The sequence below is a fragment of the Leuciscus leuciscus genome (assembly GCF_965113295.1).
Source record: "Leuciscus leuciscus genome assembly, chromosome: 22".
In the NCBI taxonomy this organism is placed as follows: Eukaryota; Metazoa; Chordata; class Actinopteri; order Cypriniformes; family Leuciscidae; genus Leuciscus; species Leuciscus leuciscus.
This window is the reverse complement of record NC_138746.1, coordinates 18,312,575-18,327,998: the sequence shown is the minus strand read 5'-3', so window position 1 is coordinate 18,327,998 and position 15,424 is coordinate 18,312,575. Positions and strand designations below refer to the sequence as shown.

The 15,424-nt window shown below is 38.0% G+C and overlaps 1 protein-coding gene across 2 annotated transcripts; it reads left to right on the top strand.

Annotated features, from left to right (window-relative positions):
- Positions 1–409: 409 nt before the first annotated feature.
- On the top strand, positions 410–13,433 carry utp25 (UTP25 small subunit processor component). Of its 2 annotated transcripts, none has more exons than XM_082153728.1 (14): positions 410–591; positions 4,136–4,327; positions 4,433–4,472; positions 5,279–5,465; positions 5,560–5,817; positions 5,996–6,084; positions 8,131–8,329; positions 8,433–8,626; positions 9,008–9,224; positions 10,478–10,680; positions 10,917–11,099; positions 11,359–11,468; positions 11,665–11,910; positions 12,373–13,433. In XM_082153728.1, the coding sequence occupies exons 1-14, from the start codon at positions 425–427 to the stop codon at positions 12,629–12,631; spliced, it is 2,544 nt and encodes an 847-aa protein (XP_082009854.1). In that variant the 5' UTR covers positions 410–424; the 3' UTR covers positions 12,632–13,433. The 2 variants fall into 2 exon arrangements, with proteins under 2 accessions (XP_082009854.1, XP_082009853.1); XM_082153727.1 differs by having other exon boundaries at positions 5,557–5,817.
- The last annotated feature ends 1,991 nt before the right edge of the window (positions 13,434–15,424 follow it).

Sequence of the window (15,424 nt, the reverse complement as noted above, 5' to 3'; positions counted from 1 at the left end):
AACTATGGTGTATTGAGTCCTCTTTGACTCCAAGGCTCCCACTGTTCACAACAATATTGAAGGATTAAAATAAGTAACTACAATAGTTATAATTAAAATTACTTGAATTCATTTTTAGAATTCCAGAAGTTTGGAGGTGAATAAAAAGACATAAAAAAGATTTTTAAGTCATTTTACTGTAGGTCATCTTGAGGCCCCCTTGGAAGTTTGCTAAGGTCCCCTAGTGGGCCCCAGACCCTGGTTGATTCCACTGCTTTAGAGTAAGGTTCACAAACAGAAATACAATAATATTTTTTTATTTTTTTATAAAAAAACCTTGGATCGGTTTGCAATTTGTTGAGTATGACTTTTTCCCGTCAACATAATTTTCTACTTGTCTTAAACAGGTGCATTCTGCTGGATGGAATAGTGATGGAATAGTGTAATGAGGTGGAGTGTATCAGGAAGCTTCAAGCCTCATTCCACAGAGTCAAGGAAACACAAACCATTAGACAACACTGTCTTTCAGAAACCAGACAATACCCTTTTCATCAGTGAACAATGTGTGTCTGCACATACAGTATTTGCTGACAGGCCGGCACGCCTCTGCAGGTAAATTGCATTTTCCTTTTCTTTTTTTTTGACATCCTGTTGGCAGCTTCTATCATTCAAGTGTCTGTCCGTTATTGCAACACTTGGCACAATTCAAATGAAAAACACTATAAAAAAAGATGCTTATATATTGGCAGGTGAAACTTGTTGATGTTCTTAATACTTGAGTTGTTGTGAGATTTCCTTCAGAGAACAAACTGACACTGTTGTAATTCTCAGAGTCGCTTTAAATGCAAGAATAATTTCAGTTTATATCTTTGTGCGAACTAGTGGGCTCCAGAGACGGTATACATGTTAACGTTAGCACTCTGAGGACAGTCCATGGTACATTCCTGCCCTTGAGATTCATTCAATGTAAAGTTTCAGAACATTTGTATGAAAGCCGCAACGCACGCAGGCACAAAGGAGTGAATTAGTTCTAATCATAAAGTTGTCATCGCTGGTTTTGGAATGTTCTGGGTTGCTGTGGGCATTAAGTGTGAACCATCACTCATTTAGACAGATTACATTCCATCTGTGGTTAACAGACTATCTAAACAAATTCTAACAGGTGAAGTAATTTAATAAAATGTGTGCACACACCAACACACACACACACACTCAATTTACTTAGCTTTAGCTAATCTAATTAGGGTCACACCATCATTTTTGTTTTTACATTTAATTTTTTGCATTCCAATTGAGGACATCCTTGACATACAATCTCTCTCTCTCTCTCTCTCTCTCTCTCTCTCTCTCTCTCTCTCTCTCCCTCTCTCCCTCTCTCCCTCTCTCTCTCTCTCTCTCTCTCTCTCTCTCTCTCTCTCTCTCTCTCTCTAGAAATGTTGCCTTGCTAAAGATGCATTAGCATTAGCCCTGAGTTCAGGTCACTGTTTACTGAAACCCCAGGTGTGGGATGTCCGTGGGATCTCAGTCGGACATTTAGGCACAGTCCCAGCGCGACTTTCTTCAACGCATGTCAGCCAACTGACTTCACAAGCGCAAAACGTCCAACAACAACAATATACAAAGATTTTATATATCACCCTATGCTTACGTTACCGTCTACATCGTCTGTTTGCTACTATCCTGCCCCTAGTCTACCCCATATCACATGTATTGCGCTGCCTTCCATCTTTAGCCCACTATCTGCCCCATGCTAACACATAAGCCACTATCTGCCCCAGGCTGAGTGTTTCTGTAAAACTAACTCTGCTGCCAATTATTGGCGAAAGGCTGTTTCATTTTGATGTGGGTAATTTAACAAGAGTCCCGTAAACGTCTGCATTTTTCTTTCAGAGTGCTGTAGTTTTGTCTCTCATTTCTTTAACAAGCTGGAAAACACTTCAAGAGGAATCAGACTCCAACACATGCAAACCAGCTGCAACAGGTCAACATAAATGATCAACAACGGGATTTGAGTGTGTTGGATCCTTTACTGAACAGAATAAAGATTTTCTGTTAAAAAAAATGAAGCCGTTCCATTAAGTTGGAAATTGGATAAATATTTGCTCAATTAAATGCAATTTGGGCAAGTAAGTGCTATTGATATGTGTGTGTAATTATCGTAATCTGAGAATGTTTCTATAATTGTGCAATTCATTTGATGCCAGTTTTGGAACAGGCAGAGAATATTCTGAACACTGCTCTTGCACTTCTAATGAAAATTAAATGCTGCTTTATCCTCCCGTCTCACCAACATAAAGTACTTGCCTGTTGGAAACAAGTGTGGGTATCTGCAGGTAGGAGTAATGGGCTTGTCGAAAGGTAGGGGCGTGGAGAAAAGCCTTTATAATTGGTTGTGAAAGCTGCTTGTATGGGGTATGGGGTAGGATTAGGGCAGGGGTGTCCAAACTGTCCTGCAGAGTTTAGCCCCAACTTGCCTCAACACCCCTGCCTGGAAGTTTCTAGTATGCCAAGTAAGAGCTTGATGAGCTGGTTCAGGTGTGTTTTATTGGGGTTGGAGGCTTGCGGGACAGCGGCCCTCCAGGAGCAGGATTGGACACCCATGGGTTAAGGGTTAGTTTCTGTATTATTCATGTCATAGACCTCAATGTGAACAATTCATCTGATATGTTCACTATCTGTTGCTACTTCCATTTCATCGCAACTTTAACTGCTGCAGCCAGATCATTGACATAGTGGCCTGGTTTCACAGACAGGGCTTAGATTAAGCCAGGATTAGGCATATAGGCCTTCAGTTAGGACATTTAGGTAGCTTATCAACATGCCGTAGAAACATTACTGGTGTACATCTTGAAACAAAACAATGGCACTGACATATTTTAAGATATGGCAGTGCAATTTGCTTTCAGTTAAACCAGCTCAAAGATGCATTTTAGTCAGGGACTAGGCTTGAGCCTTGTCTGTAAAGATGGGAGTTCAAAGTTCAAATTGAGAACTTTCAAAAAAACAATACAGAGTACTGACTGAGTACAAACCACTTTTCGACATCACATTACATGATTTAAGGGAACATTTAGCAAATAAATACAAAACAAGACAGAACTTCAGCTAAAGTGGATGAAGTAGCCTTTTGTTGCACATACAAAGCTTTATCACAGGAAGTGGTCACGAGACTCTCGGCCTACAGTAGATCGGCTGCGCTTCGTCTCTTTGGGACGGCGTTTTCGGTGGTGTTCACGGACACTCACCTCGCCTTCACGCTGGCACCCAACCATGTTTTTCTAACCTTTGGTGTGTTTATGACTCACCCCTGAGCCGAGATGTGTGTGGTTCATTTGTTTCACTCCCCTTGTTTTCACTGGCCTCCAGCCCTGCTGTTATTCATAGGCACCCTAATCACCAGCGGGGAATATGCTTTATAATCACAGACCACATGTTCTCAGAGGCTGGGGGGGGGAGGAGGGTCTCTCAGGGAGAATTAAATAAATAAATATATAAATAACTTTTAAAAAATGTCTCCGTATTTGGTAACCACACATCTGTTTTCATTGAATGTTATGGAACAATTTTCAATGATCAAATCAATTACATATATTCTTACACACGCTCCGGCCAAGATATTTTCGGCTGCAGTCGAGTTAACGCACATCAAACATCAGTTCTGCTCTGATTCTGATGAACACCCGATACGTCTGCTGCACCTGAACGGATGGTGAGATCCATTCCTCCACGCCTGCAGTGTTTGTAATTAGTTAAAGCTGTGTGACGCACAGCCGGAGGACAAGTCTGATTCGTTGACTCTTAGGGGAATGATAGAGCATTTTAAAGGCACTAATCATATTGTGGCAGAACATCTACTAACGTAACAGTGAGAAAATCTCAAAATGAGGTGAAAGATAAACCAATGATATGAATCTTTTGCTTTGACAGGTGCTCTAAAACATCATTGAATCAAGCCCATGAGTGCTTGTCTTATTCCTTTGTGTGCGCAGTAATCCGGTCTGTGTTTGTGGAAACAATTACACTTTAGAAATGATAAAACCAATTATTAAAATGTTGGTTTGAATTTTGGTTTGAATTTTTTAATTATTATTATATTATTCAACAAAGAATATTTGCAATCTTGGGGTCTTTCTCGCTCCGCTACCTTTATTCCAAGCCGACAGGTGGCGACAGAGTGTGGCGACACACTAACTATCCGTGAAGAAAACACAAGCGCGAGTCACACACGTGTGTGTAGAACAGAAAACATGGGCAAAAGAAGGCGAGGAAAACAAGAGGTTACAAATTTAACTAAGAAACAGAAGAAACATCTAAAAGAATTTGGAGAACAGCACCCTTTTCACGATAAGTAAGTATCCCAATGTGTTGTTCTAAAAAAAAGTAGACAGTACGAGTTAGCATTCAAGTTAGCTTCAAGTAACGTACTCATACTCATAATTGTTTTGCTTTTTAGTGTTGTTGATAGACCGGAGAAGACTGAGATTGTGCGCTTGGTAAGTAATGATAGACTAGTATTCTTTCTTGAGTGGTGACTGACTTGATCCTGCGAGTCAAACAACCTCCTTCATATTCCAGTTAATGAGCAGCATTTGACAGCAGATGGTGAATCTGAATGCATGTACACGACGAGTAACATTACATAAAGGAGAAAAAGGGAGAATAAAATATGTTTGGCTAGATCTGACAAGTATGAAAGCCCATTTCCGCCACGTCAAAAAAAAAAAAAAAAACATGCTTTGGTCCATCTTAAAGGGATAGTTCATCCCCAAATGAAAATGTTGTCAATACTTACCCTAGAGTTGTTCCAAACTTGTATGAGTTTCTTTCTTCTGTTGAACACAAAATATTATACTTTAAAGAATGTTGGTAACTAGATACTTGACGGTAGCCTTTGACTTCCATTGTAGAAAAAAACAACAAAAACAAAACATAAGTCAATGGGTCCATTAACTCTCTGGTTACCAACATTCTTTAAAATAGCTTATTTTGTATTCAGCGGGGGGGACGGGGGACTCAGGTTTGAAACAAAATGAGGGTGAGTAAATGATGGGTGAACTATCCCTTTAACTATGACATTACTCAAAGTCGTTATGTTTTTTTCCCCCAATATCTACTTTTTAGAAGTGTTATAATTATGTTATAAGAATTAATTCCTTTATGTGGAGAAATGGTCTTGCATAGATAAGGGAAGCTGTCCCTGGTTCAATCGTAATAGTTTGCTGCTCAGGTTGAAGTTCTGATCTTCTTGTTAAAATGGCATGTTTTGTTTGAAACCATCCAATTAAAAGAGTTTCTGCAGCCTAACAGGCCACAGCGCCGTGAACCTGACAGTGAGGAAGACAGTGATGGAGAGCAGCAGTCTGCTTATCAGAAACTGCTGTCCACCATGATCCAAGGGGCCGATGACAACAGTGAAGATGAAGAAAGTGAAGATGAGGATGACGGAGAGGAGGTTGTAGATGAGAATGACGGAGAGGAGGTTGAAGGTAAAGTCTCTTACTCCCTTATATTTGTTATCAATTGCAGTGCTTCGTCTGAAAGAGTCTAATGGGCCTGTAATTAAAAATCATTCTCAAGTAGGAGAGAGTGGTGGTGGAGAAGAAGAAGAGGAGGAGGAGGAGGATGAGGAGGAGGAAGAAGGTGATGATGCTGAGGAGGGTGAAACACCTGATGATTCACAAGATAGAGAACACCCTGAAAAGACAAATGGAGATATAGAGGAGAATAAAGAGGGAGAGATGGAGGGAGAGTTTACAGATAAGCAGAATGAAGCTGCGTTCTGTTTGGAGACCAACTTGCCTGCAGAAGAAGAGGAAAACATGGGAGAACAGGAGCAAGGTGAGACATTCCCATGATTTTTCACTGCAGGTCTTTAAATTCTGACCTGAGATCATTAATAATTGCTATTGGTGTGGGATTTCTTGTTTTGTAAACTCTTAAGTATAGTACTCAAGATGGCTTGACATGTTGAAAACCTAGGCCCAACTATGCCTCTGTGACTCTCTGGTTGTTGTAGACATGTTTGTGAAGCACCAGGAGATCGAACTGAGTGAAGAGGAAGTAGGCCGAATTTCGCAAGGATCAAAGATCAAGACTCAGGTTAAGGTATGCCAGTCATCAGTTTTTATTTGCTGCTTTGATTATATGTGTGTGTATATATATATATATATATATATATATATTAGGGGTGTAACGATACGCGTATTCGTATCGAACCGTTCGGTACGAGGCTTTCGGTTCGGTTTTCGGTACGCATTACGTACCGAACGGTTCGTTGGACCATTTTTTCTGCCGACCAAAATTTCGTTATTTCAAATGAAGGCGCGTCGCGGGTGGCAAGCGCGCTCATAGAGGCTGGCGCGACCACAACGTCAACTGGCAAATGCAATGCAAGGAACGAAACTGAGCTACTCTTATTGTGTTTGTGTGGACCGTTTATCAGTTTTGACCTGTGAAGCGGGACTCGCGAGCCCTATGCGCGAGCCTGATCAAGCAACACCACACAGCGCTAAGAGATCCAGACCAGTAAAGAAAGCATTTGAATTTCAAATGCTTTTTGAATTCGCCACTGAAGTAATAACATCGCTGCGAGATCTAGTGAGAAACATGCACATTTCTCTGTTATTAACGGATCAAACAGCGCTGACGTGGAAACCAGGAAGAAACATCGTGCCATGAATGAACTGGCCGGTGTCCACAGATCAGCAACATTCACTGTGGAATGGATTTGCTGTAGTAACACTAACTGCAAGGTATGGAAGTTTGTCAGGAATAGTGCGTGGGCTATAATGCTTTCAAGTAACATTACGTCTGTTTTATTTTGACATTATGAATACAATTACTGCCCTCAAATGTTAATCTGAACTAAAATAAACCTTTGTTTATAACTAGCCTACTACTACAATATTACATTTCATTTTGTCCAAGGAGCTGTTTTGTTTTATATGCTCATAAGAAGAGTCAAGTATAGCTCCATTATTGCTCAGTAAAAAAAAAAGCAAAAAATAAATAAATTCATACTTTATGATGTTAGTTTCATCATAAATAAAAAAAATGTAAAAAAAAAAATTTAATTCAAGGAAATTTCTCTGGCATTTATTTATTTTTGCTGTAGCCTATGGAAAACGTACCGAACCGAACCGTACCGAACCGTGACACAAGTGTATCGTATCGAACCGAACCGTGAATTTTGTGAACCGTTACACCCCTAATATATATATATATATATATACATACATACAGTACAGGCCAAAAGTTTGGAAACATTACTATTTTTAATGTTTTTGAAAGAAGTTTCTTCTGCTCATCAAGCCTGCATTGATTTGATAAAAAATACAGAAAAAAAAATGTAATATTGTGATATATTATTACAATTTAAAATAATTAGTTTTCAAATAATTAGTATACATTAAATTATCATTTATTTCTGTGATGCAAAGCTGAATTTTCAGGATCATTACTCTAGTCTATCACATGATCCTTTAGAAATCATTCTAATATGATGATTCATTATCAAAGTTGGAAACATATATTAGGCAGCAGAACTGTTTCCAACACTCATAATAAATCAGAATATTAGAATGATTTCTAAAGGATCATGTGATAGATTGGATGTCACATGTGATAGATTGGATGTCACATGTGACACTGAAGACTGGAGTAATGATCCTGAAAATTCAGCTTTGCATCACAGAAATAAATGATAATTTAAAGTATAATAAATTGAAAACCAATTATTTTAAATTGTAATAATATATCACAATATTAAAAAAAAAATCTGTATTTTTGATCAAATTAATGCAGGCTTGATGAGCAGAAGAAACTTCTTTCAAAAACATTAAAAATAGTAATGTTTCCAAACTTTTGGCCTGTATATATATTACAGTGTGTATACAGTTTGTGATTTGCTGCTCAAGAAACATTTCTTCTTATGTTTTGTTGCTTAATGTTTTTGTGAAAACCATGAAACATTCTTCTTTAGGATTCTTTGAACACAAAATTCATAAAGAACAGCATTTTTTTTTAAATAGAAATCTTTTGTAACATTATGAATATCTTTACTGTCACTTCTGATGAATTTAAAATGACCCTTACTGACCCCAAAAAGAACTGTAAAATGTCACCATTAATTCTTTCCTTCTCCCCCTCCAGTGGCCAAAGCTAGGTGTTCTGCAATGTGTGTGTCCACTGGAACGTTTCAAAGCCGTGGGGCAGCCCTCATCTGCCCCTCTTCCACCCATTCACAAAACCCTGGAGGCAAACTGGCATTTGTTAAACCAGCCCTTCGGACCTGAAGGAGGCGCTGTGACAGATGTCACAGAGCTACAGAAGGAATTGCTTGGGCTCATGGGTATTTCAGCAAAATCTAAATAATTTATATTCCATACATCCTAATTTTTTAAATTAACACTTTGCTGGGGGGGTTTTGTAATCATCTCCCATTGTTTTTACAGGTACTTACAGGGATGTGTATTTTACAAACCGCTCTCCTTTGAGGGAGGCTAAGGAAGTACGGAGTGCGTACTGTCTTCATGTGCTGAACCACGTGTTAAAGGCAAACACTCGTGTGCTTAGAAATAATGCCAAGTTGAAGGAAACTAAAGATGTGAATGAGGATTTTCGGGATCAGGGCTTAACTAGACCAAAGGTACCACTGTCTTCAGATTTATACCACCAGTGTGTTGTTTATTGATTTTTAACTCTTTCCTCGCCATTGACAATTTTCCAGCAATCCATGTTTTCACTGTTATATGATATGGCCACATTGACGAATCTTCTGAAAGAGTATAGAATTTACGGATCAAAAAATCAGGCTTTGCTTTTTCTTTTGATATATTGCATGTTTAGATATTCACATAACAAAATATTCTGGGGGACATGAAATTTTGTGACAATGATAGAAAATTGCTGTCTGGAAAAAAGTTAAAACTAGGTTGGTTTTCAATCAGTTTTAGATAACTTGTTTACATGAATAAAATAGCTTTAAATCAGCCAACCACAATCTCATAATTAACTCTCCATCTTCTAGGTTTTGATTCTGGTGCCGTTCAGAGATGGAGCGCTGCGAGTGGTCCAGACCTTCATAACACTATTGGAGCCCAAAGGCAAGAAGATGGACGCCAGTAACAAGAAGCGATTCAAAGAAGAGTTTGGAGAGGAGTCAGGTGAAAGGCCATCTAACCTGCACAGACCTGACGACTATCATGCCATCTTCTCTGGAAATGTGGATGACCATTTCAGGATAGGTACAAGAACCGAAAATCTTAAACTATAATATACCATGTTTGTTTATGTTTGAATGTTAGAGTACTAAACCCTAACCAAACATGCAGAGACGCACAAACACAATGAGTTTTTTCCTTTAAAAATGTAAGAAAAACAACTATAGTATACTTTTAAATGTCATCTATCAAGCCTGTGTAACTCTCAAACTTAAGGTTTTATTTGAATTAAACTTAGGCCTGGTTTCACAGTCAAGGTTTAGATCAAGCCAAGATTAGGCATTAGTTTGATAGGACATTTAAGTAGTTTTTACAAACATGCCTTAGAAAATAACAACTGATGTGCATCTTGAGACAAAACATTGGTACTGACATATTTTAAGATGTATTAGTGGAATTTGCTTTCAGTTAAAACAGCTCAAACCTGCATTTTAGTCTGGGACTAGCTTAAGCCTTGTCTGTGAAATCGGAGGATATGGTATTAAAAATAATGCTGGATCAAGCCAATATTTAAAGGGATAGTTCACTTTGAAATTAATTTTTGGTATGTTTTAGCTTACCTCAAGGGCATCCAAGATGTAGGTGTCTTTTTTTCCGCAGTAGTTTAAATTTTGATATTTTTAGGTCAAACCGTTCTTGTCTGTCAGTCATATAATGCAGGTCGATGGTCACTGTCTCAAAGAGCATGCACAGAGTCCAAATTAAAACAATTCCCCATCGTCCAAATTAAACAATTCCCCATCGTAAGTACACATTGATGGCCTAAGACACGAAACGAGCGGTTTGTGTGAGAAAACGAACAGTATTTATATCGTTTTTACCTCTTGAACACAGCTGCGTCCAAGTGATCTGAGAGCGCGGGCGGGTATAGATATATACACTAGATGCCGCATTGGCTACGGTTTCGCAGTAGCCAATGCGACATCTAGTGTATATATCTATACCCGCCCGAGACAGTGACCATCGACCTGCATTATATGACTGACACAAGAACGGTTTGACCTAAAAATATCAAAATTGAAACTACTGCGGAAAAAAAGACACCTACATCTTGGATGCCCTTGAGGTAAGCTAAAACATACCAAAATTTAATTTCAAAGTGAACTATCCCTTTAAAGTTTCCCTTTGGGTTCCCCTGGTGACACAACAATTACGTAATTCACTTTTATCCCTTGATGCTATTAGAATGAAGAGTTTAACTTTATTCACCTTTGGTTCACCTCTTAAATGTATCCTTTTATTGTGCATAATGTTCATTCTTCTCTCTGTGTGGGCAGGTGTGTCTATCATGAAGCGTAGCATGCGTCTCTATTCTCCGTTCTACTCCTCTGACATTATCATTGCGTCTCCACTGGGTCTGCGCACAGTTCTGGGTGTCGACGGTGATAAGAACAGAGACTTTGACTTCCTGTCTTCAATCGAACTTCTGATTGTGGATCAGGCGGATGTGTTCCTCATGCAGAACTGGGAACACTTGCTGGTGGGTTTCAGTTTTCTAAAAGTTCTTAATAGTTTTCATTTAAATGTTAGATTTAGATAATTGCATTGTTGTCTGTTTAACGAGTCATATATATATATATATATATATATATATATATATATATATATATATATATATATATATATATATATATATATATATATGCATTTTATATTTGCTGTCAAATGAGCTTTTGGCTTTACTTAATTTTCCATGATCCTTTGTGTGTGTTGCAGCATGTGTTGAAGCATTTGAATCTGCAGCCGCTGGACTCTCACGGTGTTGATTTCTCTCGTGTGCGCATGTGGAATCTGAACAACTGGGCGGCACATTACAGACAGACGCTGGTGTTCAGTGCCATACAAGAGCCTCAGATCACCAACATCCTTACCAAACACTGCCACAACTACAGGGGCCAGGTGCACAAACAAACACCCTGACAATTATTCATATTTTGAAGTATTTGTATTTTTGGGCAGCTAATCTGATTGCCTCTGGTCTTAGGGTTGTTTTACATCATTGCTGAACTCATACAATATATTTATATAAGTAGATGCATGTTCCCTTAGATGCATGAACTAATAAAATATTAGCCCTGAATGGAATGTTAGATGCTTTGGACAAAGACATCTGCATAATGCATAAATGTTAGATAAATAATGTTCTTCCTTCTCTCAGGTGTGCAGTAAAACCATTCCAAAGGTGGGCTCAATCTGTCAGGTTCTCGTGCAGCTACCGCATGTATTCCAGATGTTTCACTCTGACAGCTTCATGGACCAGGACGCCAGGTTAGAGACGGCTGCTGTTTTTCATTCTGAGCACTAGAGGGCGTCAGTTTGCAGAGGAACCTCTTAGAGAAAACTTTAGTGTTATAGTTATGATGTGAATGTTACATACACGTAACATACATTTTATTGTCGGTCAACCTATGATGTTTGAGTATTATTTGCAAATATTTTAACTACATTACCCATGATTCTTTAGGTTCCAGTTCTTTGTGGAGAAGATCCTGCCCCAGTACAGAGACTCTGTTATGTCCCACACTTTCATCTATGTGCCTTCGTACTTTGATTTTGTTCGCCTGCGAAACTACCTGAAGAAAGAAGACGTCAGTTTCGCCAGTATCAGCGAGTACTCTCAGAGATCAGAGGTGTCTCGAGCACGACATTACTTCCAGACTGGAGAAAAACAGTTTATGCTCTTCTCTGAGAGATTCCACTTCTACAAGAGGTGTGTGTTTGTATTCTCATTTGCATACTTTATACACATTATGGTTCAAAATTTTGATCAAAGATATTTTTTTTGAATAAAATTAATACTTTATTTAGCAAGGATACTTTAAATTGATCAAAAGTGATAGTACAGACATTTATAATGCTGCAAAAAATCCAATAAATACTGTTCTTTTGCATTTTTTATTCATCATAGAACAATTAGTTTCCACAAAATATTAAGCTGCACAACTGAAAATAAGAAATGTTTATTAAGCAGCAAATCAACATATTAGAATGATTTCTGAAGGATCATGTGACACTGAATTTTCAGCAGCAGTTGCTCCAGTCTTCAGCTTTGCCAACACAGAAATAAATTGCATTTCAAAATAAATTATAGAAAAATTGTTTTAGATTGTAATAATATTTCACTATATTTGTTTTTTGATGTATTTTAATTGTATTATTCTCTTTCTCTCAGGTACACTATCAAGGGCATCCATAACCTGATCTTCTACGGGTTGCCCGCATACCCTCACTTCTACACTGAAGTGTGTAATATGCTTCAGGCTGGTGTTAGAGAGGGTGGTGGTTCTGTCAGCTTCACCTGCACGGCCCTGTACTCCCGATATGACACGCACCGGCTGGCTGCCATCGCCGGGGCCGACCGCGCCGCTCAGATGCTCCAGTCCAAAAAACCAGTGCACCTTTTTATCACAGGGGAGGAGAAAAACACATGAAGGGGGACTGTGAAAATCTAATGTGACATTTTTTTACCTTTCAGAGAAAGAACATAATCAGTGTTTGCGGTAATGTACAGAAAGATGTTTTCCCTTCAATCCCCCTAAAATTAATTCATCAGATTGAATGTTATGATGATGTTCTCATGTCCTTTTGTGTTCTTTTCATTAATATAAAGTCTTCCTTTGCTGTATTCACAGCCTAGACCATTGGCTCCCAATGTGTATTAATGTGTGCCAGTATTAATGCCAGAGATTGAGACTAGTTGAAGTGTCACCTGTCCTGTTAGAAAAGTGCTTACTTTGATCACGTACTGTGCATGAGTTTTATATCTTAACATCCCAGAACTAAACGTTTGGTTTGTTGAACGTTGTGAAGCCAAGCAACTCGTGCTGACATGTGCTCTTCTAGAGAGATTAGGATTAAATCTCCTTTGAAGTTAGTACTGAATTATGGCAAATGTCATCTAAATTTTTAAATGGGGTAAACAATTAAATATCAAATATCAGCTGATACTGACACAAAAAAAAGCCAGTATCGGCTGATATGTTGCCAATATGTGACCCTGGATTACAAAACCAGTCACAAGTAGTAGCACAGGTATATTTGTGGCAATAGCCAACAATACATTGTATGGGTCAAAATGATCTATTTTTCTTTTATGCCAAAAATCATTGAGATATTAAGTAAAGATCATGTTCCATGAAGATATTTTGTACATTTCCTACCGTATATAAAACGTTTATTTTTGTGAGTGAATGCAGCACAATCATGAACATAAATGGACAACTTTAAAGGCGATTTTCTCAATGTTTCGATTTTTTTTTTTTTTGCACCCTCAGATTCCAGATTTTCAAATGGTTTTATCTCGGTCAAATATTGTCCTAACAAACCATACATCAATGGAAAGATTATTTATTCAGCTTTCAGATGATGTATAACTCTCAATTGTAAAAAAAAAAAAAAAAGTACCCATGTGACTGGTTTTGTGGTCCAGGGTCACATATATTCAATAGTAATTGCACATTATAAAGTATTTAATAAGGTTTCAGACTGTATGCAATAATATTTTTCCATAGTGTTTTTATGAATTTATAGCTGTCATGGAGTGTGACAGTTTAATGAAATTGTATTATGTTTATATGTTTGGGTCCTGTAATAAAAAAAAAAGTAAAGACTTTTTTTATTAGGGATGCTTAAAATTGAACAAAAGTGACAGTAAAGACAATTATGATGGTACAAAAGAGTTCCATTTCAGATAAATGCTGTTTTTATGACGCTTTCCACATAAATATTTAGCAGCATAACTGTTCAACATGAGTGGACTATTGGTTGCTGAAAATTATAAATGCAGCGTTTGTGAGCATAAGTGAATTCGTTCAAAACCAAAAGAAAAAATTCAGACCACAAACTTTTGAACGCTAGTGTAAACTTTTTTTTTATTAATAATACAAAAAAAGCCACTGCTTGTAATTGGGCCACTAAAATAAAAACTGCTGTTCAGCAGTGGGCAAAATGCTTAATATGAAAATTAGTGCAATCTGTATCCAGTAATTACTGTTGAGTAGCAAACACAATATATAAATATGATTTTTAAAAAAAATAATAGATCATAATCCCTGCTTTTAATTGTGGCTTGTTAAATGACATGAGCATGAGTTCACCTCTAATGATCACACTGGAAATGACTGTGATTCATCTAATTACCTCCTGATGTGATCGTTTGGTTGTCAGACATTCTAACTCCCCGGTGATCAGATGCACTCTTCTGTTTCTGCTTTCTTTACTTAGCTATTGTTCTGTTTCTCTGTCTCTTCATTTGAAAAATGGAGCAGCTGTTGGGTTGCACAAACGAGCTCTCTCTCTCTCTCTCTCTCTCTCTCTCTCTCTCTCTCTCTCTCTCTCTCTCTCTCTCTCTCTCTCTCTCTCTCTCTCTCTCTCTCTCTCTCTCTCTCTCTCTCTGTAGCTACCACACGTATATACTCACATGTCATAAATAATAAAAGAATGAGTGTGTGAGTTGTTTGGTTAAGGTCAGCATCTGACTGTATCAAACAAAACCATTGATCCGTCCTACAAATCTCCCAGTTTTTCCCCCCTGAACACACAATCCTGCTGTGATGCTTTCTGAATCCTCTCAAAACTCCATTGGGATTCATATACTGGCCTCTGACCTCTCACAGCGAAAACATTATTTCTGCTTAGCTTGCATATTAATATACTGTATCATTTTATAACTACAGAATCTGAGGAATTGTATCAGAATAAGCCCTCATGTTGCATGGATGCAAGGAAGTACTCTGTGTTAGCTTTTTCATTGAGTGGTATGTTATGAAATATTAAATGGTAAAGCTGGTGTTTTAGGTGCTTTAGCTAAGGCTGCGTATTGTTGCATACAAGCGTGGAAGAAGTGTGCGTATCTTTGTAAGTCTGGTGTGTGTGTGCCCACCTCTGCTTCTGAGCCCCATTGTTCTGTATTTAGAGTTTTTGGGATTGTTCATGGGTGTTTTTTATAAGAAAAAATATTTCATACAAGAATTCTCCATGTAGTCACATCAGAAAAGCAGTTTTCAGTTTTATTCCTCTCGCATGGTGCAATTTCAGTCATATTTTTCATTTTAACAGTAACTTTAAATATTTGTGCATCTATGCATCAGGCAGATTGTGCAAGAAGGAATAGATGACTTGTGAAAACAGACCTGACCAGTGAAGGTGAACTTTTTCTCAATTGCGCACACGCTTGATCTCCATCTGTGTGAAACACTCCATCTTTCTCCTGTGTGTCCAGCCTT